General features: G+C 36.7%; 1 protein-coding gene across 16 annotated transcripts in view; it reads right to left on the bottom strand.

Annotated features, from left to right (window-relative positions):
• ptprk (protein tyrosine phosphatase receptor type K) overlaps positions 1 to 27,902 on the bottom strand; it is a 103,664-nt gene that overhangs the window by 24,702 nt on the left and 51,060 nt on the right. For all 16 annotated transcript variants that reach the window (XM_032584755.1, XM_032584766.1, XM_032584765.1 and 13 more), the window contains 15 exons: positions 27,726 to 27,777; positions 27,590 to 27,648; positions 23,615 to 23,696; positions 22,128 to 22,243; positions 19,610 to 19,784; positions 13,170 to 13,282; positions 12,807 to 12,987; positions 3,566 to 3,748; positions 2,667 to 2,786; positions 2,312 to 2,421; positions 2,011 to 2,212; positions 1,819 to 1,924; positions 1,645 to 1,717; positions 1,217 to 1,339; positions 199 to 273 (listed from right to left, as the gene is read on the bottom strand). In XM_032584755.1, the coding sequence (XP_032440646.1) occupies positions 199 to 273; positions 1,217 to 1,339; positions 1,645 to 1,717; positions 1,819 to 1,924; positions 2,011 to 2,212; positions 2,312 to 2,421; positions 2,667 to 2,786; positions 3,566 to 3,748; positions 12,807 to 12,987; positions 13,170 to 13,282; positions 19,610 to 19,784; positions 22,128 to 22,243; positions 23,615 to 23,696; positions 27,590 to 27,648; positions 27,726 to 27,777 (1,770 nt within the window). The remainder of the gene's footprint in view (positions 1 to 198; positions 274 to 1,216; positions 1,340 to 1,644; positions 1,718 to 1,818; positions 1,925 to 2,010; positions 2,213 to 2,311; positions 2,422 to 2,666; positions 2,787 to 3,565; positions 3,749 to 12,806; positions 12,988 to 13,169; positions 13,283 to 19,609; positions 19,785 to 22,127; positions 22,244 to 23,614; positions 23,697 to 27,589; positions 27,649 to 27,725; positions 27,778 to 27,902) is intronic.

Here is a 27,902-nt window from a genome sequence, read left to right on the forward strand (position 1 = left end):
AAGACAATGCAATATTGACCGTATTCATATTGTGAGCTCCATGCTATGATTTCAAGTCATTGCTTATACAGAATGTTTAAATTGGAGCTTATTAGAGCATCTCTTTGCCTCGGCAACTAAAATATATTTAATTGTAACAGCTTCCAGGTGTGGAGCTGATGTTTCATTTTCATACAACATCAATAAATGTGTATTTACCCTCTCTGTGCTGCTAACTGCTTGGAGGTAGATGTTGTAGTTCTTCCTTGGAGCCAGCGGGGGATTCCAGAATCCCTGTACAGCACGAGATGCAACTTTACTTCAGGCAGTACAGTCACTTTCTTTATCAAATGCAAGTCTTTAGATCAGAAACTGTAATTGTTACACCTTTGTTATTACAATGTTTTGAAGATGTAATTAATCTTCAATACGGTAAATTAGTTAGCTTTGCTTAAACAGTTTAACAAACAAAAACAAGTACAATGTCATTAGAAATATGTCTGTTTCGTCAATGCAACTTGTTCCCTATCCCCTGCCTCAATCCCCCTTTTTGTGTTCCAGGCTGTGTAAAGTCAGAACAGCTATACCAAAGCAGAACCCCACCAGCCGCAATCAGTTGCACAATCAGCAACTACACACGTCGCAGGCATCCCCTCGACCTTCGTTCAGCCAGATCTTTAACTAAATTCAGCAGGAATGATCTGATGGTTAAGGCCAGGTGTGTGACCTGTGATTGTGACAATTTTCATCCACCATCCCTGCATCCTGCACTCTCTAATACTTATAGGACCTCCCTAAAACATCCTTGAAGCTTGGCTTTACTCCCTTGGTTAAAAACCCTATTCCACTCATCACAGCACCATGCTCAGCCTCACCTAGTCTCAAAGTAAAAAACCTGAATTTCTTTCTTAGTTAGCTTGGTTGACATAAATTATCTATCACTATTCCTGTTTCCATTTTCATTTTCTTACTGAAGATACCCATCTAATGTTAAATAAGTGGCTACACTCTCTATGAATAATCTAGCTAAACATAGTAATCACATGTAGTGAATTTTATTATATTGCATAAATCATGATCTAACTTAATTTCCCCATTTATTTAGTTGGTCCTATTGCTTTACAAACCAATGATACAGTTTTCTTCAGCTTTGTATCATTTTCTTTGATAATTGTAAGTTTCTATATTATTATTGAAATATCATTTTAATGTCAAACATTTTTTTAAGAACACTTGCCTGGTAAGTCTTGTTGTCTCCCACAGTAAAGGGTAGGGGCTCAGGCAGGTTGCTGGGTGACAGCTGGGCAGCATAGTAATATGGAGAACCACCACTTGATGCGCTGTGGTAGGAAACTGGAACCTGGGAGTTATTAAGGGTGATTTGTCAATACATGTGATTGATAAATGATTCATAGCACAGCTTTAATATTTTTAGTACATAATATACCATAGCAGAGTTTGCTTGTTCATGTAAGAATACAAACATTTGCATCAAAGTGTTGTGCTTCATATAATAAATAATGCAAATGGATCTGCTTTACTTGAGCAAAATTGCCTGAGGTTTACATTAAATTTTCTGGTAATGAGTTCCATATAATGTTCACTAGCACACAAGTAAATGCATATGTGGCTTGTTAAATCTAAGCAGAGATGTATATCTGTCACCTCATAACAATCAGATGAAGCCTGGCGACGTGACCGCTGAGGATTTACTTCCTCCACCACAATCTGGTAAGCACTATACACAAAGAAAAAGAAAGTAATTACAGTAATAATTATAGTTTTTTTCAATACTCATATGGCCAAAAGCAAGAAATACAGCATGTATGAAAATGATACCTTATAGGTGCACCCTTGGCTTGTGCAGGTTTGAGCAGGACAGTGATAGTTGTTGCAGTTTCATTAAGAAATGCCTCTGACACGTCATACTCATCTATCGTCGGGGCTAAGAGAGAAATAACAATGGCATCATTGTTATTTCAGCAGTTATGGTGTTAAAGACATTTGTTTTGTTTGAAATCTCTCTTCTACCTGAGATATTCGTAGTCACATTAAGGGTAGATGCAGGCCCGAAACCTTTGGAAGTCGATGCTCGTATAGAGAGCTGATACGTAACACCTGGGTGGAGTTGGGCAAATGTGTAGTGGGTGGCATTTGAAGGTAATGACACCATGAGTCCCGGGCGCTGCAGAGGTACTGAAGGGTCAAATGAGCGCACACCACTGTAGTTGATCTGAAGAGATTCAGTGGCACATAAACCAGTTTTTAATATTTATGAGGCAGAGCATGTTACAAATTTAGCTACTTCAACTGCTTCCAGAAAGGACACTACCTCGTATTGTGTTATAACTCCGTTGGGCTCAGCTGGTTCCTTCCAGTAAAGGATTATAGTCTCTTCAGATGGAGTGGCTCTAAGTGACTGACTGGGAACAGGACCTGGAACTGTTGACCCAAACAGAGAGACACAATCTGTAAATGCTAATAAAACCAGCAGTAAAATTCTGCTCCTCAAATGAGAAAGCTGGGACCAAAATGAAACATACACAGGAAGACAAACAGATGAGTATCATAAAATGTTATGCCTTTATTTTTTAATTTAGAAAAACAAAAAGATGCCAATTGAAAATTTAATATAAACAGCCACATTTTAAAAAGCAAATTCCAACTATGAATAATTTTTTTTTTACCATCTTCATCAGTCTGAATAATGGTTTCATCACTCTCCTTCCTTCCCTCTGGATTGGTCAGGATCATCTTCAGGCTAACATTAGTGTAAGGGGGCAGGCTTCCCACCAGGTGACGAGGTGCTGAGAAAGGAAAACAAAGAGAACTAATAATTATATTGTCGAACAACAACCTATTTCAAGCTCATATAATTGTCACTTTCAGACCTTAAAGGTGCAGATTTAAAAGCAGTGTTTTATCTGTGTGAGAAGCAAATACATGTTTGCAGCAGGTATTTTACGTCGTGACTATAGAGAATGGCTGAGATCGCAAGGACTTTTGTGCTACTCATGCCTCAAAATAAATCACAAACATATTCAACTTTCAAACACAAACTCCGTGCCATGAATTTAAAAAAGGCAGCAAAGACTTTTGTTGTAAATCTTAGGAACCAAAGAGTGGTCTGGCATTTGTGCATGGAAATAAAACTCATTGAGAAATAAATCATCAGAATAATTGGATATTACAGTTCTGTCAGATTAATCAATGGAAAAAAATCAATAGATCTCGAGACCATTTAGAGGGAACATAAATAATTCTTCAAATTACATTGGTCTACTAATGTAGAATGACACCTGCAATACACATAATGATTTAACTGAAATATTTAAATATTGTGCATAGTCTATGCCTAAAACAATGACCCTAGGACTTGTAATATCAACTTTGGAGCACAATTTTAAAACAAAATGTTCTCACCTTTCTTGAACATACTTTTTAGCAATAAACAGAGATGCTTTGTTATCTAGACTTATTATTAAATATCAATTCTAGTTTACTTCACAGCGCTTAAAACAAGAAATCTTGACACACCAACATATTTTTTCACTGAACGATCACCTGATTCCTTTATAAGTATTACCTTTAGGATCCATATCCAAGCAGTCAGCTTTGCTGTGGTTGTCGGCGGTCATGTAATGGTAGCAAATGGTGACATTAAAGGTGTGACAGCGAGTGATGTTGTAACCCAGGGACTCCCAGTCCACCGCAATCAAACGAGCTCTGGTCTCAGCAATCTTCAGCCTCTTGGGTGTACGCATGGGTTCTGCAAAAAAGAAAGGAGAAAAGAAAGGTAAACCATAAAGGTCTTAGAAATTGCTGATTGTTCATCTCAAAAAACACAGTTGCATTACAAGAATATAAAAAAATAGTAACTGTGTGTGTTGTCTTAAAAAAGCATCTTTGTAACTTTGTTTTTTACATGAACAATTGCATTCAAACTTTTAAAAGAAACTCTAAAAATCCTCAGGCTTTCTTTTCTGTGCAGTATGAGATTCAAGCAACTGTTCTTTTTGTTGCCAAAAACAACTAGGAGTGGAGGGCCAACATTTCCCAATGATGACGTATCTAGGTTTGAACAAACACTCATTTCTCTGTGCTGTCTCTCCACCATTTCTCAAATGCAATATCTTCTGTGAGCCATATCTTTGGTTTCCATCCTTAATGTGGATTCAGACTGCTATTGTCAATATAATCTACTTTCCTTTGTCACTGCCCAAGGCTTTAATTACCTTAACTGGCTCATTTAACTGGATCAATAAACCCCCAGTCCTAACACATGCACACACACCCACCCACACACACACACACACATGCCTACAGTACACTTGGCAAAAGGAGCAGAAACTCAAACTCTGTTGATTTATCACTCATGAGTCCACTTCATGCCAAGCAGTTTATTTACAGGGATGACTATCAGCTTTTGTTTTTCCTGAGATTCAACTACTTTGCCTATATACAAACAAGGCTAAAATCTTAAGGACATGTCAACGACTGCCAAAGACTTATGAATCTAAGTTTGGGAAGTAGAAAAGATATCATGCTGTCAAGAAGCATGTAATTAGCTTTGACAAAGTAACGATGGAAAGCCTTTGTCTCAGACAGAAGTGACCACTTGATCAGCAGGCATAAAGTATGATGAAATCTTCTGCAGAAGAGCATGTCAAAAGGAAATGCAAGGGTTATCTTCTGAGTTCACAGCGACTCACAAGCAAAACAACTGTACTCACACTGCACACTGTGGATATATTCTGTTTTTTCTATTGCCTAGTATGTATCTTTGTCTATTGTGTAAATATTTGCTGAAGAACTGCTAAATAAGGACCAGTTTTGCAAATTTGTCCCTTTTATTGCTCATATGGGTTTTTATAGTTCAAGTTCAAGGATGTTGAAGCTACAAGTGGCTAAGTCAAATATTTGGTTGTTGCGTGTATTAACCCACACAATTCATTATGCTCTCCCCCAACATCAGGTTATTGAATCACTTGTCTTTCAAGTGCATCATGCAAACAAAGAGGATTTATGAGAGTACATTTCTGAGAAAAATCTAATTTCACCAGGAACTTGCAAGAGGTTTTTCTACCAGTATTAAGACAGATTTGTTGGAAGACTTGGATTTGATTAAGGGGTCAGTTCCTTCTGTCTGTGAAAACTATAGGCACAGAAAAGCGGTAAGCTCCAAATAATGCTGAAATAAACTATTTTAGACAGAAATTTATTGTGTGGTGATATGACTTTCTGGCCATTATTTTGATAATGGTAGCATCTTTACTTCTGCTTATGTTAGCGCTGTGTGCTCGCTTTTGAGGACATAACCAAACTGCGAGTTTTGAATAGTATCAGTACATCAACTTTTTGCCATTGTTATTGCCGTTTTTGTCTTGGAGAACACATGATTCAAATCCATTCAGCGATGTTTCTGTGCTGCCAGATAATCATGTCTCTGCTATCAAACTAAAAATGTGTCCGAACGCGGTGAAGTGGAACACTCTGATACCTGGAGGGGGGCGGTGTGTGAAGTGTCTCAGTTGCATTTAAAGAGACCACACCAAAGCGAGTTGTTCTGAGACCCATCTGGGGTAAAAGAGGAGCCTGTGGAGCTACCATAACAAGAAATTCAGACTAAAGCATTGCAGTTCCACTTTATGTAAACCACAACTGAATGATTTAAATGGGAAAAGGAAGGCTTTAAAAGCATATGTCCACATTAAACAACATGCATGTTTTTGGAGCATGAGAGGAAGCCAGAGTACCCAAGGATCTTAAAGTATGACTAAAATCTCAAAATTAGAATATGAAATGTTGACAGAGATCAACTGCAATACAAACATAGTTATGTTTATTCCTCATCTTTCTGATTCCAAAGGAAATAAAAATACATCTGTTAAATGCAGAACTCATAAAACCTTTCGTTTCGTATGACAAATTACTCTTAGTAGGATTTTACACAATAAGTGGCTGTGAAGAAAGCCAGTTGAATACTCTGGTTGTTCTGTTGATTGCAATATTTCAAATCACAGGTAAATTTGATAAGTTAATAAGTTATATTCATTCAAATAAGACAGATCAGTTAGGTTACAATTGACTTAATGTATAATTGAAGATTCTTTTTAAATTTCCCTTCTTGTAATTCTCTTGTTTGATAAGTTATACGTTTTTTGAGAACTTATAAATGAAAACAGTTCACAATAAAGGTAATTTTTAAAACTCCTACTTGTCTTGGCCAGTCTTTTTTTTTTTACCTCCTTTCAGAGGAGACAACACAAGGACACAAACTAGTTGTTTCCTCTTGACAACCCATTATCTACCTGTCACTCACACACACTGCCTCTGAAACTGGCCGTACACACTCTTGCACTCAGTTATTACCCAAATACACACTCACACTTAAGGTTGCGACAAAAATAAAGATTAAATCAAGGCAGGTAGGTTTGGGCATTTGTGAGTGTGCGTGTGTGTGCGTGTGCTCACCTCTCTTAAAGCTCACCATAAGAATTTATTGTCAAGGGCAAGCACAAATCTTTCAAAGTTCCAACCACACACACACCAAGAGTACATTACAATAATGATAGGGTTGCTACACCATTTCAATAGAAATATTTTACCAATAAAATGATAAGAAATGGAAAAAATATTAAAAGGAGACGAAAGGTTATGCAAGCAATTCTCTGCCGAGCAAATATTATTCATGTACTGTGTGTGCACTATTGGGTGCTAATGGCGGAAAGGGTCATAGCATTTCATTTTGGCTTCAACCAGTTATTGGATGGCTGACATTTAAATAGAGCAAGAGGGAAAACTCCTGCTTTCTCCACCTGCCTCACTCTATTTCTGTCTTCTACTCATTTGTCTCGGTTCTTTTTTCTGTCTGTGTCTGTTAAAATCAATACCTGTGATCATTCCCATAAACAGCACTGCTGAAACACACACCCCTACATGCCCTCACACACGCCTACACACCCCCACACACACACACACGCACACACACACATCAAGCAATGTAATAAGTAGCATTGATCTTTTTTGGTCTCTTGATGCCACTGATGCATCAAGAGATGAGATGGTGACCATCTCACTCTCCATAGTGAGATGGTCACCAGCAAGGAATTAAAACAAAATATGAGCAGATGCTTATGTCATGCAAACACAGACATATATACGTACCTACATACAAACAAACAAAAAAATACTTGTCTTTATTACATTCAGAAGTTGAAACCCATCCATTCTTTGTAATTCACTTTGCAGCTACAACATACTTTGTGTTGGTTTATCACACACAATCCTAATGAAATACATCAACGTTTGAGATTGTGACTTGATAAAAGGTGAAAAAGTTAAAGAGTAACTGATAATTTTAGTATTGTATATATCCACAACCCACACACTCATTTCAAAACCCAATTCTCATCCTAACCCATAATGCACTGCTGTTTATCTCTATTTACTGTAGGTGGTAAAAGCAGGCAGAAAGGTGAGCAAAAAATGGACAGACAGCAAGAAAGGAGGAGAGAAAAGAAAGAGATAGAATGAAGTGAAACTGTGGAGGACTGAGGGACAGATAAAGGGAGCAGAGCGCGGAAGATGAGAAAAGGGGAGAGAGAGGTGGAATGGGTGAGAGACGATAACTCGTTTGGAAGGTGGCCAAAGTCAAATGGGACCAAATCCAAAGGCAAACCATAGAGCATGCCTTGTCCCTTTCCCCTCTTCCTGTAGACTGACAAATGGCTGGATTCATGTTGAAACTAAAAGGCTTTGTTCTTCACAGATGGAGCTTTGAAAACAACAACAATACCAATAAACACTAACAATAACACCAAGGACTGAAAGCTTCATATCAGCAGAATCCAGAGGTGGGAATTAAAGCATGGAAAACAAAAGCAAAGGAAATGAAACTAAATGAAATTAAACTACGCAAATGGGAACACAACCATGCCTCTCAACATGAAACAACAGAAAGCCAACAAATAAACAGCTACACTGTCAAACTAAACAGAATATAAGGAAGATCAAGGAAAACGCAGAAAAGAAAGAACAGGCGGAGAGAATGGACAGGAGGGGGGCGAAAAAGAAAAGGTTGAGAGAAAATGTTGCTAAATCCAAGTTAATCTGCCCAATTAGTTCCTGGTAATCCTTTCACTGTCATGAGGAAGACAAATGAAACTGACTGCATCCAATCAGTCTCTGCATGTCGGGTGGATGTTTGTGTGTACCAGTTGTTTTTCAGTTGGATGCTAAATAAAATATGATTTTAACTTGACACCACAAAAGTTAAAATTAAAAACATTAACTACAGCTCTGTCCAGAAATTATTTTTCTACAAACAAGCTACAAAATTAAGACTTTGTTTGTTTGTTTCTTAGATTTCTTTTTTGTTTCTTTGTTTTTCCGTCATTCTCAAGGATAGGTATTATTGATGAGTAAATAGATTTGGCATATTCAAGTCTTTATTATACAGTGCAATTTGCACTGTATAAAAATGATTGTATTTACAATGTTGGGACTGAGAAATATTACCATTAGTGCAAATTTTACAGAAGTTGCCACAAAGACACCCCCTCCCCCCTTAGATGTGTTCATCATGTTTCGAAGCATGATCATTGAGTTTTGCTTTACACTAATAGCTGCGTAAGTGTTGGAAAAAGGCACAAATATGGTCTTATTTTCTGTTCTTGGTCTAAAAATAAATATTTTTGCTTTTGTCCATAAATTCAAATAATGCAGGCTGTACAACATACATCATGTTAGGCCTCCACAATGTATTGAGAATATATGGTCTTCAAAACACCAATATGTGCAATATTTATAGACTTTTTAAGAATGCAATAATTTGTACATGTTTATGAAAAAATTGACCCAGTTGGACCGAGTCCTACCGCAACAGATGCTCACACTGAGCTCAAATGACATTGCCCAAAATGCAAAAGGTCACAGACTGTAGGAAGAAAAAGAGAAAAGAAAATAGGCAAAATCTAAAACTGATACCGGCTATATTTACCAATATTATCGCCATTACAAAATGTTCTTTTATTGTTCTGCAATATATCAAATGATGTTACATGTGCCATCGTTTTTTGTTTCTTGTGTATGTGTCAATGTGTCTTTAATCTGACCATGACCAAGAGGTTTCAACAAAAAAAAAAAAAAAAAACAGTCTGGCTTTGGATAAAAAGCCACTTCATCATTTTCTCCACTGGCACAAACACACACACTGCACATGGATTCAATGCTCTTCACATCAAGTTGATTATTTTTCACCCTTCAGACAAGAGCAATATATAACCAAAGAAGAAAAATCGAGAGAAAAGTCAGCGTGTAGTGAAGGATAGAGCGTCAAAAAGGGGTAAAGATAGAAAACTAAGAAACGAATGTGATGAAAATAGATTTAAACATAAAAAAGAGGAAGGGATCTCTTATCACATCAACTGCTCAGCAGAATGTGTGATATCTCCGCAGGATTTTATTAACTTTATTGGTTTTTAATTAAACAGTCTTTCATACAGTGGCATGTTGAGCCTTTTGCCTGACAATTGGGCACAAGTTTGTCTGTACAAGTGTGTTCCAGTGTCTTCAACATATAAAAGATCATATTCTGCAAACTACAGGTGGTGGGATCAGACAAACGTAACCAAACAGAAAAGCAAAGGAATCATTACCATTTAAATAACATTTCTGGTCCGTGTCTGTGTGTCTCATAACTAACACAAATGTACTTAATAAAATTCTGAAGGTGTACATGAATTTGCATGTGTGTGAGTATAGCCTCAAAGAGACGAAGTAAAAAAAAAAGATATATTTTTAATAAAAATAGAATAAGCAGAGCTCAGCGATAATATTCATTTAGCATCACTACTGCCTGATAACTATGTTTACTGCATACTCATTTAAAGTATAAGCAAGTGAGACTAGTTTATGTACAACATTTAAATTTCATGTACCCTGGCAACAAGCAAAGTGGTTCACATATATTTTTAAACTGGATGGTCCAGATAAAAATGTGCTTTTAATGATAATGAGCTTTATTATGTGTTTATTTTGCTTCCTAGCTGAGAGTTAAATGAGAATGCAGAGTATAAATCAGAAGATACAGACAGAAGCTGGTTAGCTTAGCTTAAAGGCTAAAACAATAGGGAATAAATGATAAAAAAAAAAATCTGTTTCATTAGCTACATGTGGAGAGTCATGATAGTTATTGCAACCTGCCGAGTAAATGTTTGCAACATCAGTTGTCATAAAACCACAATGTGTCATATTGGAATAGATATACAGTATATCATGTTACAACTACAAATCTTCATGAAATTTGAATTTTATTCCGATAGACCAATGCAAAGATTTGCAGAATTGTTAAGTTTAAAGTACATAAGGGATACTTTTACAAACTTGTGAAAATAATCTTAAAGTATGGCATAAAATAATGCTTTATAGAAAGGCTATTATGCAAAATGAAGCATCTAATGTGAGACGTAAGATATATGTCTCTAGAGCAAGTTTAAGATATTTTTATGTTGTATCTTGTGTGGTGGTGTCATGCTTTGTCCCATGGTGTTTGTCTACCTGCTTGTTATTATCTACGTGTTGATGTTTAACACAGAGGTTGGTATGTGGAAAAGAATTTCCCCTTCAGGACACTAAAGTCTAAAAAAGTAAACTTCCACTCCATTATGAAGTCTTTTGCAGCCTCTCACAGTTTGCCTTCCATGGTCTCCTTGGTCTGCATTTGGTTACATCTATATTCTCACCAATTTTTATCAACTGTCTTATGTCTGGTTGAAGAAAAGCATCCCCACAGAATGATAATCCCATCACAATCTTTCAACTTTGGTTTAATGAGTAATTTTACTTTTATTCATTTGCATGTAGGTTAAAAAAAAAACTAGTTTTTATCTCCTCTGGGAAGAGTGTTGTCTTTTAGATGTTTGTGTTAGCAATTGTAGTAGATGTGGTTGCATCTCCGTTAGCTATCTGCAAATAGTACTTCTTAGGGCTTTCTTTAAGCAATTAGTTTCTTCTGCCTCTCTGAAGGTTAGATTTAGGAAAATATGACTAAAAGTTATCCTGTCAACAGAGTTTCCACCCGTGCTGTGGATCGCTATAGCTCCTCTGGCATAACCAAAGGTTCTCTGCTGTGTTTCATTAATGCTCCTCTTGTCATGCCTCTGAGTTTAGTTAAATATCTTGATAGGTTTGAAGATGCACCAAGATATCTTCTTGGTGCATCTATCTTTTTTCAGAAGATAGATTCCAGGTTGCATTTTGAGATGTGTGGATGTTCTTATATAGTGCCATTCTGCTTTAAACTACTCCAGCACCTTATCTGGTACATGTCTGGTGTAGTCCTTTGTCTTCATGATGCCATTTGTTTTCAGTACTCTGGTAAAACAAACCTCAAAGGCCTTGATATAATTACAATAATTACAGTGAAATGAATTTACAAACAGGTGAACTACAGTATATGTACCAATTATGTAATTTGGGATTTGATTTATCGATATGTGAATGCTTTCTTTTGTAAAAACAAAATGTGAAAAGCACTTATTTTTTCCACTTTACAATTATGCAATACATTGTATTGGTCTATCACCTAAAGTATATATTATATACATTGACATTTGTGGTTCAATGTAATAGAATGCGTATATTTTACTGCAGTGATCTTATATGTTATTCTTAGGGTGGGCTGATATCAAAATTGCTAAGCATCAACAAAAGTCTTTCCTTGTTGATTATCACTAAAATAAGAAGTCAGATCTTATTTAAATTAAGATTTGACTTTATTCTGTCCCAGGACATTGTTGAAATTACAATAAATCTATGTCTTTAATGCGGAAATGTTCCACTTGGAAGAGTAGTAAGAAGATTAATTTCCTCTTCCTGTTAAACAGGAAACTACTCAATAGATGAGTCGCCTGAACAAGTCTATGACTTCCTCTTTGTCAATAAACAAGAACAGATGCACACACTCTCATTCAAATTCATCCACCAGTTCACACACATACACACACACACACACAGAGGGGTTGGCAGACATCAGTCAGGCCCTGTGGTTATGAGTTTTCATCTCTTTCATTTTCATTCCCCAGTTTCATCATTCTCTCGCCTCCTGCTCTCTTGCCCCACTCTGATTCTCTTTTCTCTTTCTTTCCCAGCCTTATTGTTTTTCATCATATCTCCATTGCTCTCTTTTTCTGTTTTTCATTCAGACTCATTGCTTTTATTTCTGTCTCTTTCTCTTTCATATCAACCTTTTTTTTACCCATGCTGTCTCTCTCCCCCAGGCTAGCTGTGTTTATATTTCAGTCGTTTATTTCTACAAATGTCAGACAGTATTTCTGCCCTCCGTCTATTGATCCACAGAGAGCGAAGGAGATGAGGAGAGGGAGGCACAGAGAAAGGGTGGAAAGCCAATGACTATGAAAGAAGGGGGGATATATAGAGGGAGGAGCTGCTAAAATAAGTAAAAACATAAAAAAAAAACAGTCCAGGAGTGAAAGAAGAAAAATTTCATCTTTCATCTGAGCAACCATATTCTGAGTTTGACTTTACCATCCTCCTCCTCTGCTCTTAAATTTAGCCTCTCACTACACACTTCATACTCTGCATGCATACTCTCTGTTCAAATATCTCTTCCCCTCAAAAAATTCAGATTCTGAAACAAAGGGCAACAGTTGATAGAGTCAATAAAAACCTAGGTGTAAGAAACACCAGGAAGAAATATTTATAAGATAAATAATTTATATTTACAAGAAAACCAAGATAAAGTCTCATTTTTTGAGAATTTTCATGCATAAAGCTTTTAGTTTACCATGCTATTTTTGTCTTACCTGCACATTTGGTGCGAGTAATGAGAGGTGGTCCTGATTTTCCTGTCCCTCCCTCTCCTGGTCTCGTTAGTAACACTCTGATCTCATACTCTGTATCTGGGTCCAGGTGCCATAACTTGTAGTTGGGAGAATTCACAGCATGAGTCTCAGTCCAGGTGCCTGATGTCATCCGGTATTCAACCTGAAGAAAATAATCAAACATAAAATATTAGTTCAAAAAATTTTATTCCTTTCTCAAAGAAAATGTTAGTGTTTCAAAACTTATTACACACACTTCTGTTAAATGCTAATACAGCTTTATTTATATACATAGGTACAAGTGAATGCTTCAAAGTGATAGATTTTCTCATAAAGAAAACACACCTCTTTAAGTATAATGGGTCCATCACCAAATATGGAATTAGCATTGAGTTGAATCAGCAGGTATGTAGGGCCGACACCAAGCAGCTGGGGTGGAGCAATAGGGTGAGGGGGCTCTGAGGAGAAAACAAAAGAACAGCAGGAAGTTTAAATGTGCTTCCGAAGATGGATTACACACTATAAACCAATATTGCAACTTTATAATATGAAACAACAGCAAAAATAATAATTATTTCTTCAACTGATTATTATTATTTCTAATTGCATACATTAAACTAGCAATGAAATAACTTGTGTGTCAAGAACTCAATACTGTTGGAATACCTTGACCTTGCAAGAGAGCGATGGATACTTGTCATTTCTGTTCTGGTACATCCTCTGATAAATTTCAAATCAAGAAGGTTTGCTACATTCAAACCTGACATGCCTGCTTATCCCTACACCAGCATCTACCTGCAGGCTCTGATTCATGGGAATGATATTTACCCTTCACTTCCCAATATCTCTGCACAAATGCATTCTGCAAGGAGTGAGGAGGTCAGAGCCTAGAGGCCATAATGTATGTTTACTTGTGAAATTGTTGTTGGGATATGTGCACCCATTTAAGCAGGAAACCAGAATGTTAAATTGGAATCAGACTGACATGAGGAGACATTTCCAAAGGGGGCTAATCCTCTTTAGCTTTATCTCATTATTTATATGAATTTCACCACATGAATGTCTCAAAAATTTGAGAAGTATCAGTATTGCAATGACTTCCCTTCCACTAATTGCGGAGATCACACGGTGCATATACGTCACTGTTTCTAGTTAATAAATTGTGTTTATTTTTATATGAAAATGACTGTGATGATCTGATCAGTGCAAAGTGTGACACTTGTGTGACTGACAGATTAATTTGCACGACACATAGTCATACATACATCAATACATGCATTAATCACTCCAGCCGTGCATGGACCGCAACCTGCCAAGCAAACCGTAAATCTCAGAGATTTATCTCCAAGACACATCCTCACGCAGTGAACATTACTTTCTGTATGAGGACAGGAAAAGGTCCTACTTTTTTTTTTTTATTCCATGTCAGATACATCAAAGTTATCAAAATTAAATATGAGCACCTGGTGTTACTATGTGCGTTTGCTCCAATATTAGTCATACTTTGCATTGTTGACACCTCCTTTTTTCTTGTATGAGTGTGTGTTGGCATTTTTTGTGTGCTGAATGTGGCTGTCAGCAGGGTTCATGCTGGGAGGAGGCTTTTTTAGAACAGATAAAATAGTTAAGTCTGACAGCACATGCACATGCACATGTGCAAACAGACACACAAATGTGTACAATCACATACACACGCAGGCGGATGGAGTTGAATCCAGATAATGAACGTTGAAGTGACTTCAGAAAACCAACAACATCAACAATATGTCAACTAGCAATACTATCAAGTAAACAAAGTAAACAACTAGATGATTGAGGATAAGATAAAGAATTGAAGTGAATACTGAATGATGCATATTTTTAAGAAACTGGGTTCTTGTTTGTTTTTAGCTTGGATATTAAGCATTATAAAGTGTCCCACTTTAAAGTCTATTAAATATATAAATGATAAATAACTAATAGTACCTAACTGGGTCATTAAGTAACTCTTAAGGGAAAAACAAAAGCTGGTTTGAAATGAAAATTTTCTCTTTTTCTATTCAGTCCCTTGTCATTTGTACAGTTGACCTAAAAACAACAACAAATCATCAGTAGCATAATTTGCAATATCTCATGGTGGGTTTGTTGACACAAAGTTTTATATTATTAATCACATGTGTGAACTGTCTAATCATTTTTCAAGTTTTTGGGTCGAATGTAAATAATAATGACAAAACTGATGAACATGGGGAAAACCTCAAATCAGTTTATCAATCTTGACCTAATCTATAAAATGAAAGATTAATGTCTTTCATCCTATTCCAGAAAACTAAGCAATAAAATATATATATTTATATATGTACAAATTTGCAAGAGGACACAGCACTATAAGCTTTATAAAGTGATATTAAACATGACTGCACACCAAAAAACACAAAGAGGGCATGCAACAACAAAAAAATCACATGTGACTTTTGACCCATGAGGCACATTGTACTTTGTTGACCATCATCAGCAACCTTGTCAATAAGGTTTAGCTTTCCCAAACCGCTGCTAACATCACCAGGAAACTCGCTGCAGGGCATCTGACCCGGGAAAAAGTGAACATAGGATTGTGTAAGTGTTGCAACAGCAAAAAACTGTGTTAGAAGGCTTTCTATAATGCCTGAAGCTCCAACTGTCACTGCTTCTTGAAAAAAGAAAGAAAGAAAGAAACTATGGCTTTTGTGCATCTGTGTGCATGATTTGAGTAGCAGACTTGTGGAAGAAATAATTTAGTGATTTGGAAGAAATGGACATTCTTAACTCATTCTTAGCTCATGATTATATGTCAAGGTTTGTTATATGAAAGTCAACACAGCAAACGTGTTCATCCTCATTCACTTGTGTGACAGTAATACTGTAAGAGATTTTTAGGCCATCAGTTGTGCGTAATGCAAGCTGGCATGGTGGTGTGTGTATGCGTGCGTTCGTGTATGTGGGTAAACTACAAGCTAACATGATGATGCACTCTGTCACAGTGGGAACCAGAGGGCACGGCTTTATTAGACCTATCCTCTGACCAAACTTAAAGTGACACACATATACATACACACACTACAATACACAGTCGGACTCCCTTGTACTTTTCATGCTGTTTATCCGCAATAAAACTTGGAATGGCAGGACTGCGGCTTTGCCATCATTCATCCATCTGTGTTGGAACTGCAGGCTTAGGGCTACTGGACAACAATACAGTTTTTGTTTCATGCTGAAATATATCTGCATCACTGCAGTTTAAAACTTGCCTCAAGATATTTCACCCATTTTGTAATCTTTTATTGCTTCATATCAAAATTCTGGATAGTGGGTTACCAAACAAGATTAATTAAATATTATTACATTGAATGGCGATGGTAAAAATTAAGGATGTATGGAATTCCAATGTTACTGTGGAAAACTATTGTTATTACGAATGTGTTCACCAACTTGTGAACTTAAGCATCTTGGTTACTAAGATCTATTTCACATGTGGGAAAATATAGAAATATAAAATAAATATAAAAAGTCCATAGAAAGTCCATCAAACTACTGTAATACATCTCTGGCAGGTGGGATTGAAAGCATAACACCTCAAATATTGTAGACTACCAAATATTGCATCCAGGCTGTTCTTTGCTAACGTGATATTATTGCATACACTAATGCTGTCATAATGATTTTTGGTTTAACATATATTTAATTAGTCATTCTACATAGACATGTTGCACTCATCTCTGTGTCACAAGTGTGATATTAACTAATTTAATACAATTATCAGGCTTGAAACCTGGTTGAGAGTTCTAATCTTTAAAACATACACAATTTTTGCACATATCGAAGATTTTGCTTCTCCATTTTCCTCTTCTTCATATTCTTATCTAGAACATGACTCTTCAAGTAATACCCCACTTTGCAGCACTCCCTCGCTGGCCTCAATTTCATAATAAATACATTTTAACGAGTAAAATGTTCAAAGAAAAACTTTTTACCATTTCAGCTCGAATATGTCCATATTCATGGCCGTCTTCGTCCTGCAGGAGCCTTAAATCTCCAACATGCATGTGTTTTAAGAAAATAAACATATTCCCTGTTTCTTTGATTTCTATCTGGCTCTCATCCCCAGCCTGATATTTTTGATTTCTAATAAATAAACATGAGACTACTCTCCTTCCACATGCATACTCGGTGTTTCCATTCTTTTACTGTCTTGCCTTTCTAACAGAAATATTAACAATAACCCTCAAAGCTGTAAAATCCTCTTTGGTGGCTGTAAGCAAAAAGCAGCGCTATCCTGAATGAACCTCGATTGATGTTTGTAGATTGCTTCTTCTTTCCAGTTTAGACATACGGCTCCTGCCGTGCAGATTCCTCACCCCTCTCATCTTCGCCTTTTCTTGTTTTCAGAAATGACGTTCCAGATAAATAAACAGTAGCCACTTGTTTATTCTTAGTAAATCCACAAATGCGTTGCCAAGCCTGACAGATTTTGTTGATCAAAAGAAAAGAACAAATCGATTTATTTCCAGAGGGAATTGGAATCCACAGTTACGGCAGAAATGGGGTCAAGCGACATAGACAGCTGAGGCCTCGCCACCGGACACTGTGAGCGCTCCATTATATGAGGTAGATTATTTAATATTCATATTCACGATGCTCGCCTCAGCTTTGATTTGTTATTTCTTCCTCCTCTGTCATCTTTATGCAGAATAATAAATAAGACTCTGCTGTGCTGTTTACATATTCGGACATGTTCTTCATTCCGATGTGGATATCCTTCGGATAATGAGCCGACTATTTACATTTAACTTTTTCCACCATCCTCACACTTCTCTTTACTCCCCCAGCCTCCCGTTCCTCCCCCACCCTTTAACTGTCACTCCCAGATCATTCTCCCCAAATCTCCTTCTCCTTTACCCCCCTCTCACTCCACCCTCCTCCTCCGTCTCTCCCTGGGAGATGAATTGAATATGTAAGCCATTGAAAATGAATGAATAAAGCATCCCATCTCAAACACACATTGGTGACACCTTATTAACCACATGTCAAAAGCACATGACAGCTAGGGCCCACACACAGTTTCCTATCCACACACACCCGCCCACGGCCCACACATGTGCACGCAGACAACAATGGAGTTAACCCGCACAATGACGGAGTGAGTGCCCACACACACACATTCAGCCACAAGACTGGCAAACATGGATCTACATAAGCTCACATGAGCTCTGCTCATTAGCAAATGTTGTGGTAATGACTGACATTTAATCAGTCAGACTCAGAGGAGCTGTACTTGATTGGTAAGGGAATTAGACATTTGAAGTAATGAAAAAAATTGTTATTTAAGGTTTAAACAATATAAATTAATCAAGCAAAAAAAGATAAAGGGAAGACACAGGCCAATTTCTAAGATATTCAGGTGTTAAGCTGAACACTGTATATATCTATATTCTATATTGTGCAATGAACATGATTAAGATCATCTTATTAGTAACAATGTCAAGAAAAAGATGACATTGTGCATAGCTTATGACTGGTTTTCAGGCTAACAGTTTTGTAATGAGTAGGCATGGGATGTTCTGAGAATTTCATGGAATAATGGCCTTAGGTAAAAATCCCACCTGCCACACTGTGAAACAGTACAGCAGTAGCAGAACAAAGATTGAGAAAAAAACGACAAAAAAGAGCAAAAAACATAAATAAAAAAATTGTAAATATTCCTTCTTATGCTAAAATAATGTATATAATATTAATTTACTGTTATTTGATTTAGTTAGGCAAAAATCTACAATTAGTTTAGAAGCTGTCATGTTTATTGTGTAAAATATTCAATATTTTTCTGCCGTTTATCTTACATCAGGAGTCCAAAAAGCTGCTATTAGCCGTTTAATTAGTCAGGCCACTGCCTGTTTAACAGCTAACTATAGTATTAAAAACTATGTTACCTTCACCAAAAGCAGACTATTGTTGCAAATTGGCCTTTGAAGAGCTGCCAGTCATAATGCAGCCATGGTATATCTCACAAATGCCAGGTGCTGTATATACTACAACATAGCAAGGATGATACTAAGTACTCTTAGCTTAATAAGCACTCTTATTAAACTATGTTGGCTAATTTGCACAGTAAAAACCTAAAACTGTATATGGTGTGTGCACTATGTTCAAATTACTGATGAATTTAGTGCTCGATTGCAAGCACATTCCCCTCCCCCAAATAATAAAACTTTCTAGTAGAAGTTTTAATCAGTTAATATTACTGATATTATGAGTAGAATCCACATCAATCTCAAAAAATTTGAATATTGTGAAAAAGTCCAATTCTATTATCACTTGTTTTAGAAAGTGAGCCATTTCATTTTTTGTAATTTTGATGATAATGGATTACAGATAATGAAATGACTCACACTCTTTAAAGCTAATGGTGTGGATTATTTCTATATAGTTTATTTTTAGTCCAAGTTCAATCCTAGTCTTGTTTTTGAACTGAAAGCTTGGAAAATGATTGTACATATATGGTGGTTTGGTTGGGCTTAATGGGGGACATATTATGTCAATAATTGATTTGTAGTCATATTGGAGTCTTCTGAATTTTAATTAAGCTCAGTCGTGTGCCTGGAGTCTTTCATACCATAAAAGAAGCATTAGTGAACATGTAGCAAGAATTTGAAAGCCTTTAGTTGCAGAAACAGTTGTCCTAAGTGGTGCCTCACCAGGTAAAAATAAAAAAACAATAAATCTTACAGATGAAGAAATACTAAATGTATCAAAAACATTTCTGAATATCTCACCTCTCACAATAAGACCAGCAAAGTTAGACACTCCGGAGCCACGCTCCGACTGGGTGACACAGCGATACAAATCCTGATCCTGATTAGTGACTTCTTTGAGGTGGAAGGAGGCAGCAAACCGTCTGTGGTTGATGTTTTTGGTCTGGGCCACAGGAATATCTTCTCCATTTCTTCTCTGGAGAAGAGACAAAACAAGCAGATAAATCACATTCTGCAGAGGCAGGGTAGTTTAACTGACTTGATCAAGGTCACATGTCAGTACTGGACTGCACAAACCAGCACACACACTCTCAACCCCTTCTGCCTCACTGAAAGCAGGTTTGAAGGTCATGACTACAATGGAGCAATAATGAAATCAGCAGCCATTAAACTCTTAATCATGTCAGCTACTAGATGTATGGCTTACAGTTGCAGTGAGTATGTGTGTGTGTCTTAGCGCACAACTCTGACTTTAGCACTTCATATTTAGACGTATCTCTGCAGAATGTCACTCTGAGCAAACTGTGCCGTATGTTTTTATTATTTTATCTGTTACATCTTCAACTGTTGAGGATTTAGTCGGGACTGGCTAATTTTCATTTCATTACAAGTTTATGGATCTTGAATGAAGATTTTTGTCCATGAGGAGCTTAAGGCTTTCTTCTATATGAGTGTAGTAGGTTATCCTGAGCTATGTATGTATTATGCTGATATAAACATAGGTTGCTGAGAGACACTTTTTTCATCAATCTGCTATTTTCTACTGTCCAATTATGCATTAGAAGCATTTATTGCTGCTATTAACTGCATGTAAAGTCTGTTTCTGCTAACCGTAGAAGTTACATTAAAAGGGTCTTTCCTTTCCACTATTGCCAGATGTTGCCGCTGTATGAGGGACTGAAACGTTAACAACTCACTGCAATCAACTGTCACCACATGTTCGTTAAAAACTCACTGACTTGATGCAATCGGTAAGATTTTTTTAGGGCAAACTTTTTCCAAATTGGGATAATGAACTGTCCTTGACTGAATTTATAGCTGCAACCGATTTAGAATGGTTACAGTTAAATTTATATTATGTATATAAAATTAGAGTGAACTGACAACTGTACTGGATGTGTTTGCTTTATAAATAAACTGAATTTAATTAAAACTGAAGACTTAAAGGCAAATTCAACTGTCAAGCCACCCAACAGGACAAAAAAGGATCCCTTTAATCTCACACAATAAGGAAAATGTCAGTTTTAACGTTTAATGTGTTTCATATCAGAATATCTTTTGCTGTACTAATAAATTGTTATTTTTAAAAAGCATTTTTAAAGGGGTAAAAAGGACAGAAATGCACAATATCATACTGATGAAATATAAAAACAAAGACGGTAAGTAAATTAGGCTTTATTTGCACCCTTAAGAAAAAATTGCTGCAGCTCTCCAATAGTAAACTTTGAAATTTGTTTATCTCCCTTACTATCCTCACAGATGTGAAAATATACCTGTGTCCTCATCCAGCATTGTTGTGGCAGTTTTAGTTGTTTCTGCCTTTTTAATTATTGCTCCAAAGATGTGTACTGTACTCTATGGGAACAGTGTTGTAGCAGTTTTTTTTCATAAAAATCAAGACACAACTGCCTTGCTTTAATGCAAAGCTGCATTGTCCTTCTCATTTTAAAGGGTGGCTAAGAGCAATCATTGACTTAACATTTCAAATTCCTCAACTTAAAAATGTAAATTTAGGAATGTATTTCAATAAATTTATTTAATAGGAATTGCAAACAATAGTTTGTTTTTAGGTGAAGACTCCGGCGGCACTTGAAGCGCTGAGAAACAACTTTATTAGGAGATTTGGTGAAGTTGTGCCAAACACATCAATGTGAATTAAATATAAAATGCAAAAAGAAAATTTATAAGCTTTAACACATGAGGTGCTATTAAGTGAGGAGTGCACTGTACTTTTTGATTAGTCTTACATCAATGCTTTCTGCAACTAATCCTTTAAATGAGAAAATAACTGGGGACAAAAGAAAATATATGTTACATAATGTTTTCAGTATACCATTTCCAAACAAATTATTGTAAATGTTTCATAACTTAAAATTGAATTAAACTGAACTAAATTCTTGAATTAAATTATTCTTCAGGTAAAAGTGTTTTATTAATTTGATAAACCATATAGTCAAGCTACCCAGGTGAGATTACCCCCCCCCCCAAAAAGCCAAACAATTTTGATAATATTCAGTGTCTTAGATCCACTGCACATATACAGTATATAGTCTGTGTTATGATCCAAATAAATGTTCCCAAGACATAGTTCATTTAAAAAAATAAGTTAGTATCAGCATTGTTAATAAATTGTCCTCAGAGGCCCAAAAACAGAGTGTAAAAGCCTATCTTTGTATCTAGGTTAGATGTATGTGGTTATTTTTGCATTTCTATTGATTATATTTGCAGTTTTCTTTTCTGACTGCAAAACAAATAGCCCCTGGGAACAATAAAGTTCATCTTGATGTGTTTTCATGTTAGTGTCTGCATTTGACCTTACCTGTAACCAGAGTTTATTGCTTGATGTGTCTCTTCCTGTAGCGATGCACTGAAATGTGGCATTTTGCCCGGCATTCACCTCCACGTCCCCAAGACGCAGGAAATGAGGGGACTTATCTGAAATTGGGTCAAAGAAATAGTTAATCTTTTATTCGTGTGTGTTTTTTTGTTTGTTTTTGTTTCATTCTATTTGACTGTTGAAAGCATAAATGAGATATCAAACAGCCCAAGTTATTACCCCGTATACATTTTGAAACATAATGTTCCATTATTTTTTTGCAATTAGATTTTATTGGAGTTGGAGAAAATCAAAGCACTGAATTGCCCTGAGGTAAAATAAACATCACATCCAGTATACATAATTTCAGCAGTAACCAATTCTTAACTACAATCCAATGAAATGAAATAAGCTATTTAGACCAAGAAAATGTATTTCAGTGATGACGTTTTTATTCTGGTGGCATGATTGCAATCATAGATTGTATCTCCTACCGTAACTGAAAACCCACACACACCGGCGTGTTCATGCAAATGTGCACACACACACATGCATATACACACAAACCTGTGTCCAGAAATGCAGCTGTGAGAATGAATGCTTCTACTGTGGAGACTAAGTCCTAATTCCTTTTAGAAAACTTGCTCCTTCCACTTAGGAGTCCTGCTGCCTTTGAGGGTCTGAGGATCCTCTTTTTATATTTCTAGGGTTTGTTGTCTGGGTTTACCAATGTGTTTATAACAACAACCTCTAACAAAGAGAAAGAGACCTAAGGGATAAACTCCAGAGGGAAAGGTACAAGATATTTCATTTTTGTGACTTTTAATCAATAAAATGCATTAAGACATGGAATTGTCTTGAAAGATTTCTGCTCCAATCAGATAGATGAGATAAACTACATTGTAATGGCTTTCTTGCTAACATGAGGACCTTCAAGGAACATGCCTGTGGCCTTAGATTAGCAGACCTCTCTGTTAACAGTGTGAGACTGTCGTCACAACTCTTTTTCGCCTCTAGCAGTGTGGAAACACTCAAGTGAGGAAAGAAGGGGACCTAGGACGTAGCCAGAATTTAAAATGGATCGTCGCTCCAATCTCTTTCCTGTCAGAGCAGAGACAAGACAGTGACTGTTTGCTCTGTGTGTGTCTTTGCACCGTGTGTGCTTCTGGGTTAAACGGGGGGAGAAAATGCTGAGTGGTCAGAATCTTCTCTCTCCATGATTGCCCTAATACTGTCTCATTTCCCGCTTCACCCTCTCCTGTTCCCTCTATCTTTCTGTTTTCTTTTCCCACAACCCCTCTCTCCATTTTTATGTCTCTGCTGCTTGTCTTTCTCTTTTTGCAGCTTCCGTCCTCTTCTGTGTCACCTTCCTACTTATCTACCCGTTCAGCTGCAACAGAAACCATCCTAGGTATAGTCTAATTAGTGGCCAAAGCTATCAGCTTCTATTCAGCGAACTAGGACTAATTGCTGGCATGATAATGACTCACCACATGGATAGCTGAGCACCTGAATGTCATCTATGGCGATGTAGCCGGCTTTGCTGTCCGACACCTCTGCTTCAAATATAACCTGAGAAAAGAAAGAGTCAAATTTAGCTTTCATTATCTTCATAATTGTCACTGTAATTCTATATCAACTATATGTGTAGGATATATAAAGGAAATAGTTAGCCTGTTGTAAACCCACACAACAGGGATTACAATAGCATAGTGTTAAAACTTGCAAACAGAAGTCTGGGATTCTTTGTAATTTTTTTTAACTGAATTTGTGTTGCATTGTTCAAATCACTACTGTGTGTGTTCTCAGTGTGTAATGCTGCATTAGGATGAGTTCAAACTTTAGATGTCTATCAGCTTCAAAACATCTTAACCACAAAAATGAATTAAAAATTAGCATGCAAATGTCCAATCATTTAAATCAGATTGGTTCAAGCAGGGAAACCGAAACAAGCAAGACTTTGACTTTTAGACACTGAAACAAACTATAAAATCTATAAATACAAAACATTTTCTCTTTACTTATCCAGCCCTGTCAAATACTGAAGTTAAATTCCATACTTTTCCAGACTCTATGGGAACTGTCTGACATAGAAGAAAATAACCATAGCTCAGTTTCCACATTTGCAACCTTCACTCCAAGAGCTGCAAGAAGTGCTTGAATTTCCTGCCAGTTTACTATCTCACTATCTAAAAAGCTCATTCTCCTCATCATTCTTACAATTACTCTCTCAGATTCCTCTGTCACTGTTAAATGGACGTCCATCTCCCTTCATTCTTTATTGTTTCATCAACATCAATTTCTATTTCCTCACTGTGATTTTCTTTTCTTTGTCTCGCTTGCCATCTGTGTTCCAACACTGTTTGCTCAGTGTGGAGCGCTGTAATGAACAGAGAGGAAAAGCAATGGAAAAGAAAACGAGGCAGCCATCAAAAAGAGCGGCAGAGAGAGAAAGAGAGCAAAGGGGTGAGCAGTTGTTGTCATTCATCACCTCTAAAGGGAAATCTGCCGTGAACTATTTACCCATAGCTTATCTTCTCTGCTTGTCACAGTCTCCCTCTTTCAGTCTCCCTCCCCTTCCAATCTATCTTTTCTCTCTCACCTATCATCTTTCACTCATAGCTCACTGCAATGCCTAGCAGAAAGACATCAGCGGACTTTTAATACCATCGTCTCAACCTGCTTGACAACCAGCTAACACGTCTTCTCCGCCTTGATTCTCCTGATCATTTATTGCTCTCCTTTTATATTTTTTTTAAGAGGGCATCATGAAATATTCTCACTTCTATGTACATTTATGTAAGCTGACAGGTGCTATCTTTAGCATGAATAACAGTTTTGGGCTACAGACATGTCCAAAGCCGTTCATCAAGGACATTTTGAGGGAACTCAGAAATGTAAATGTCATTAAAAAGTTAAGCACATGAGTTTTCACAAACAGTTTGTCGTCTAAAAGACTTCAAATATTTTTGAGCTATGATCTGTTACTTTAAGAACTTTGTTAAATAAATTATCCAACCAAATTACCGATCCTTTGTTGTTAGAGTCTGGGACACTTTAGGTCCCACAAGAGTTTATCATCACATGGAGACGTTGCTAAGTACATTCTTACTCTCTGTCTGATTGATAAAACATATTATTTTATTTTTGCATTTATTTTACTTTCTCTGATCATATTCTCTTTGGTGACTTAAATAGCTCCAACTTGAGATCTGAATCTTTGATAGTTTTAATTATCAAACCACATCTTTTGGCAGTAAAATCTTTAGTAAATCATGTTTCACATAACTCAGAGTATTTTAGTCTCTGATAATATCTTCTATAATAGCTTTTGGAACTGAAATAAGTTTTAAATAAGTTGAAGCCTGCGGGTCACTGCAGTTTGGCAATACGTTATTTCACCTCGCCATTTGATATGATACATTTCATCATCAGCCACAAAATCCCTTAAGTTACGGATTGTACACTAGCAACTTCTGATCATCCAGGTGTCAAATATTTGCGGACGAGCTGATCTCATCATTGTGCTACAAGATTATTGATAGCACATGTTTACAAGTACTCACACAGGCAAAGCTGCTCTAAAATGCTGAAGGCAAAGGACTGACATATCATCACTCCAAAGTGGAGCTTGGCGAAGGCATACATCCTCTTATCATTCGGTTGCATATATCACTTTGATGTATGCATCTACGGGCACTGAATCAAAAATGTTTTAAAGCTGCAGGGAGGAGATATTTTTCATCTCATTTTATAGTCTGAATTCTGAGAAATGTAAATTTGGCTCCAGACACAGGCTGCCTGTACACACAAACTAATATTAACCAAAGCTAAACAACAACAAAATGTTCTAGAAGGAAAACACAGAAGATAGATTTCTAATGGCGAGGCAAAGAAAAGAAAATCTTACCAGTGCCTCAAGTCAATAATGGCTACAAAAAAAAAAATGTAGAATGTAGGTGCAACTGAAACTGGAATCAGTGTGTCATTCCTCTGCTAAGTATACACTGACATTCCTAAAAACAAAGTATTCCTTGACATTAGAAAGTCATAGAAACCCCTTCAAACACATCTGCAAATACGACGATAGCACACATAAACCCCTCATGTGTTGCATAAATATTTTTTTTATACCAAAAAAAGGTGCAAGGGGGAAAAAAATCGAATGTGGTTTTGGTGTTCTTGGAACTTTTCTCAAAGAGGTTGCCAGCATGTTGCTAAATTTAATACTAGCTCAGTTCTTTGTTAACAAAGTATGCTGACGAAACTGCAACAAAAAGAAATTCCAAGCACATCTGCAACTCACAATTTTGCGTATAAATAAAGTAAAAGGATGATGTAGCTATGCTTTTAGCAAGAAATAAAAACACAATCATGGGGCTTCAATTGACAAAATAAGGGGTTCAAATAAATGTCTATTTCAAGGTCAACTGTGTTGTCAGATTTCTATATAAAAAATATAAACATACTAATGTAAAAACTCACTATATTACAGGCTCCAAACCACAAAGTACTAAAATTAAAATTGTTTCATGATCTTGAGAGACAAAGTTTTCATGGTTGAAATAGATGAAATAATGGCATCATTGATAATTACCACTCCAGGAAAAAGCTATGTGTAGGTGTATGTGGTTTGTGTGTTCATCTATTTCTGTCTCTGAGGGTACAGTATGTCTACATGAGAAAAGATTTCCCCTGGAGAAATCAGTCAAGCAAAAGTGCTAAGATAGACGCGTGTTCAAACATGACAAAATAGCTTCATAACCTCAGGGCCAATAACCTGCTTCAAAGTCTGAAAACGTTACATGCGCCTCAGCAAATTAAGATGATTATGTTCAATTAAAACATGTTGACACTTGGGTTTCGAGCTTGTGAGCTCCCGCCACAGTCAGAGGGATGAGGGCACCAGATGGGCCATTTGGGGGACGCTTTGCACTTGGCCTTATAGTAGTGGTATACTGTCCCCAGGCTGTGTGTGATGGCTTGATCTATATTTATGCCTACAAGAACATTCAGCAACGGGATACCCTGAAAACATGAGCACATGTGTTAACAACAGCCACCAAACACACAAACACAATTTAAGAAAGAACAAAACAAAACAAAACACACACACGCACATACACACAAAATCAGTATAATGGAACCTAACGCAATGGTCCTGCAATGCTCTCTTCAGGTGCTCATTAAAGATGCATAAATAATACATAAAAAAACATTAAAGACAATGTTGGTTATGTCAAAGGCAACTGTGACGACATGCTCACAAGCATGCAAACACGTACGCATAAACACACACCCTAGCCTAATCGTCACCTCCTGAGACTCAGTCAACACAAATAAATCAGCAGCCTGCCTCACAGCATGAGTATGTGTCTGCCTTTGTGCATGATGTGTGTTTTCACATTAACGCTACTGGATATGAATCATTCTACATAGCCCTTGGCTGAAACTCACAAATTTACCTGGTATTCATTAGGCCAAAAGGTGGACACGGCAAGTTCAGCTTTCAGCCAGCCTTTACCTAGAGAACATAATTAGAACCAACATGAGAAAATGAAATCACAAAAGTGCAGATCAACAGAATAAGCAGAACTTTACCAGTGTAGGATGTCACGTTCCATATTGGATTTGCCAAAGGACCTTTGTTTACCTAGAAACAGTACAAAATACAAGGTTTTACAGGAGTCACCCAAACAGCACATGATTTGCAGATTTACAAATTCAATGACAAGAACATGTGATAAACCAGACAAACTTATGATGGTTTATTTTAGG

The sequence above is a fragment of the Xiphophorus hellerii genome, chromosome 15 (assembly GCF_003331165.1).
Source record: "Xiphophorus hellerii strain 12219 chromosome 15, Xiphophorus_hellerii-4.1, whole genome shotgun sequence".
NCBI lineage: Eukaryota > Metazoa > Chordata > Actinopteri > Cyprinodontiformes > Poeciliidae > Xiphophorus > Xiphophorus hellerii.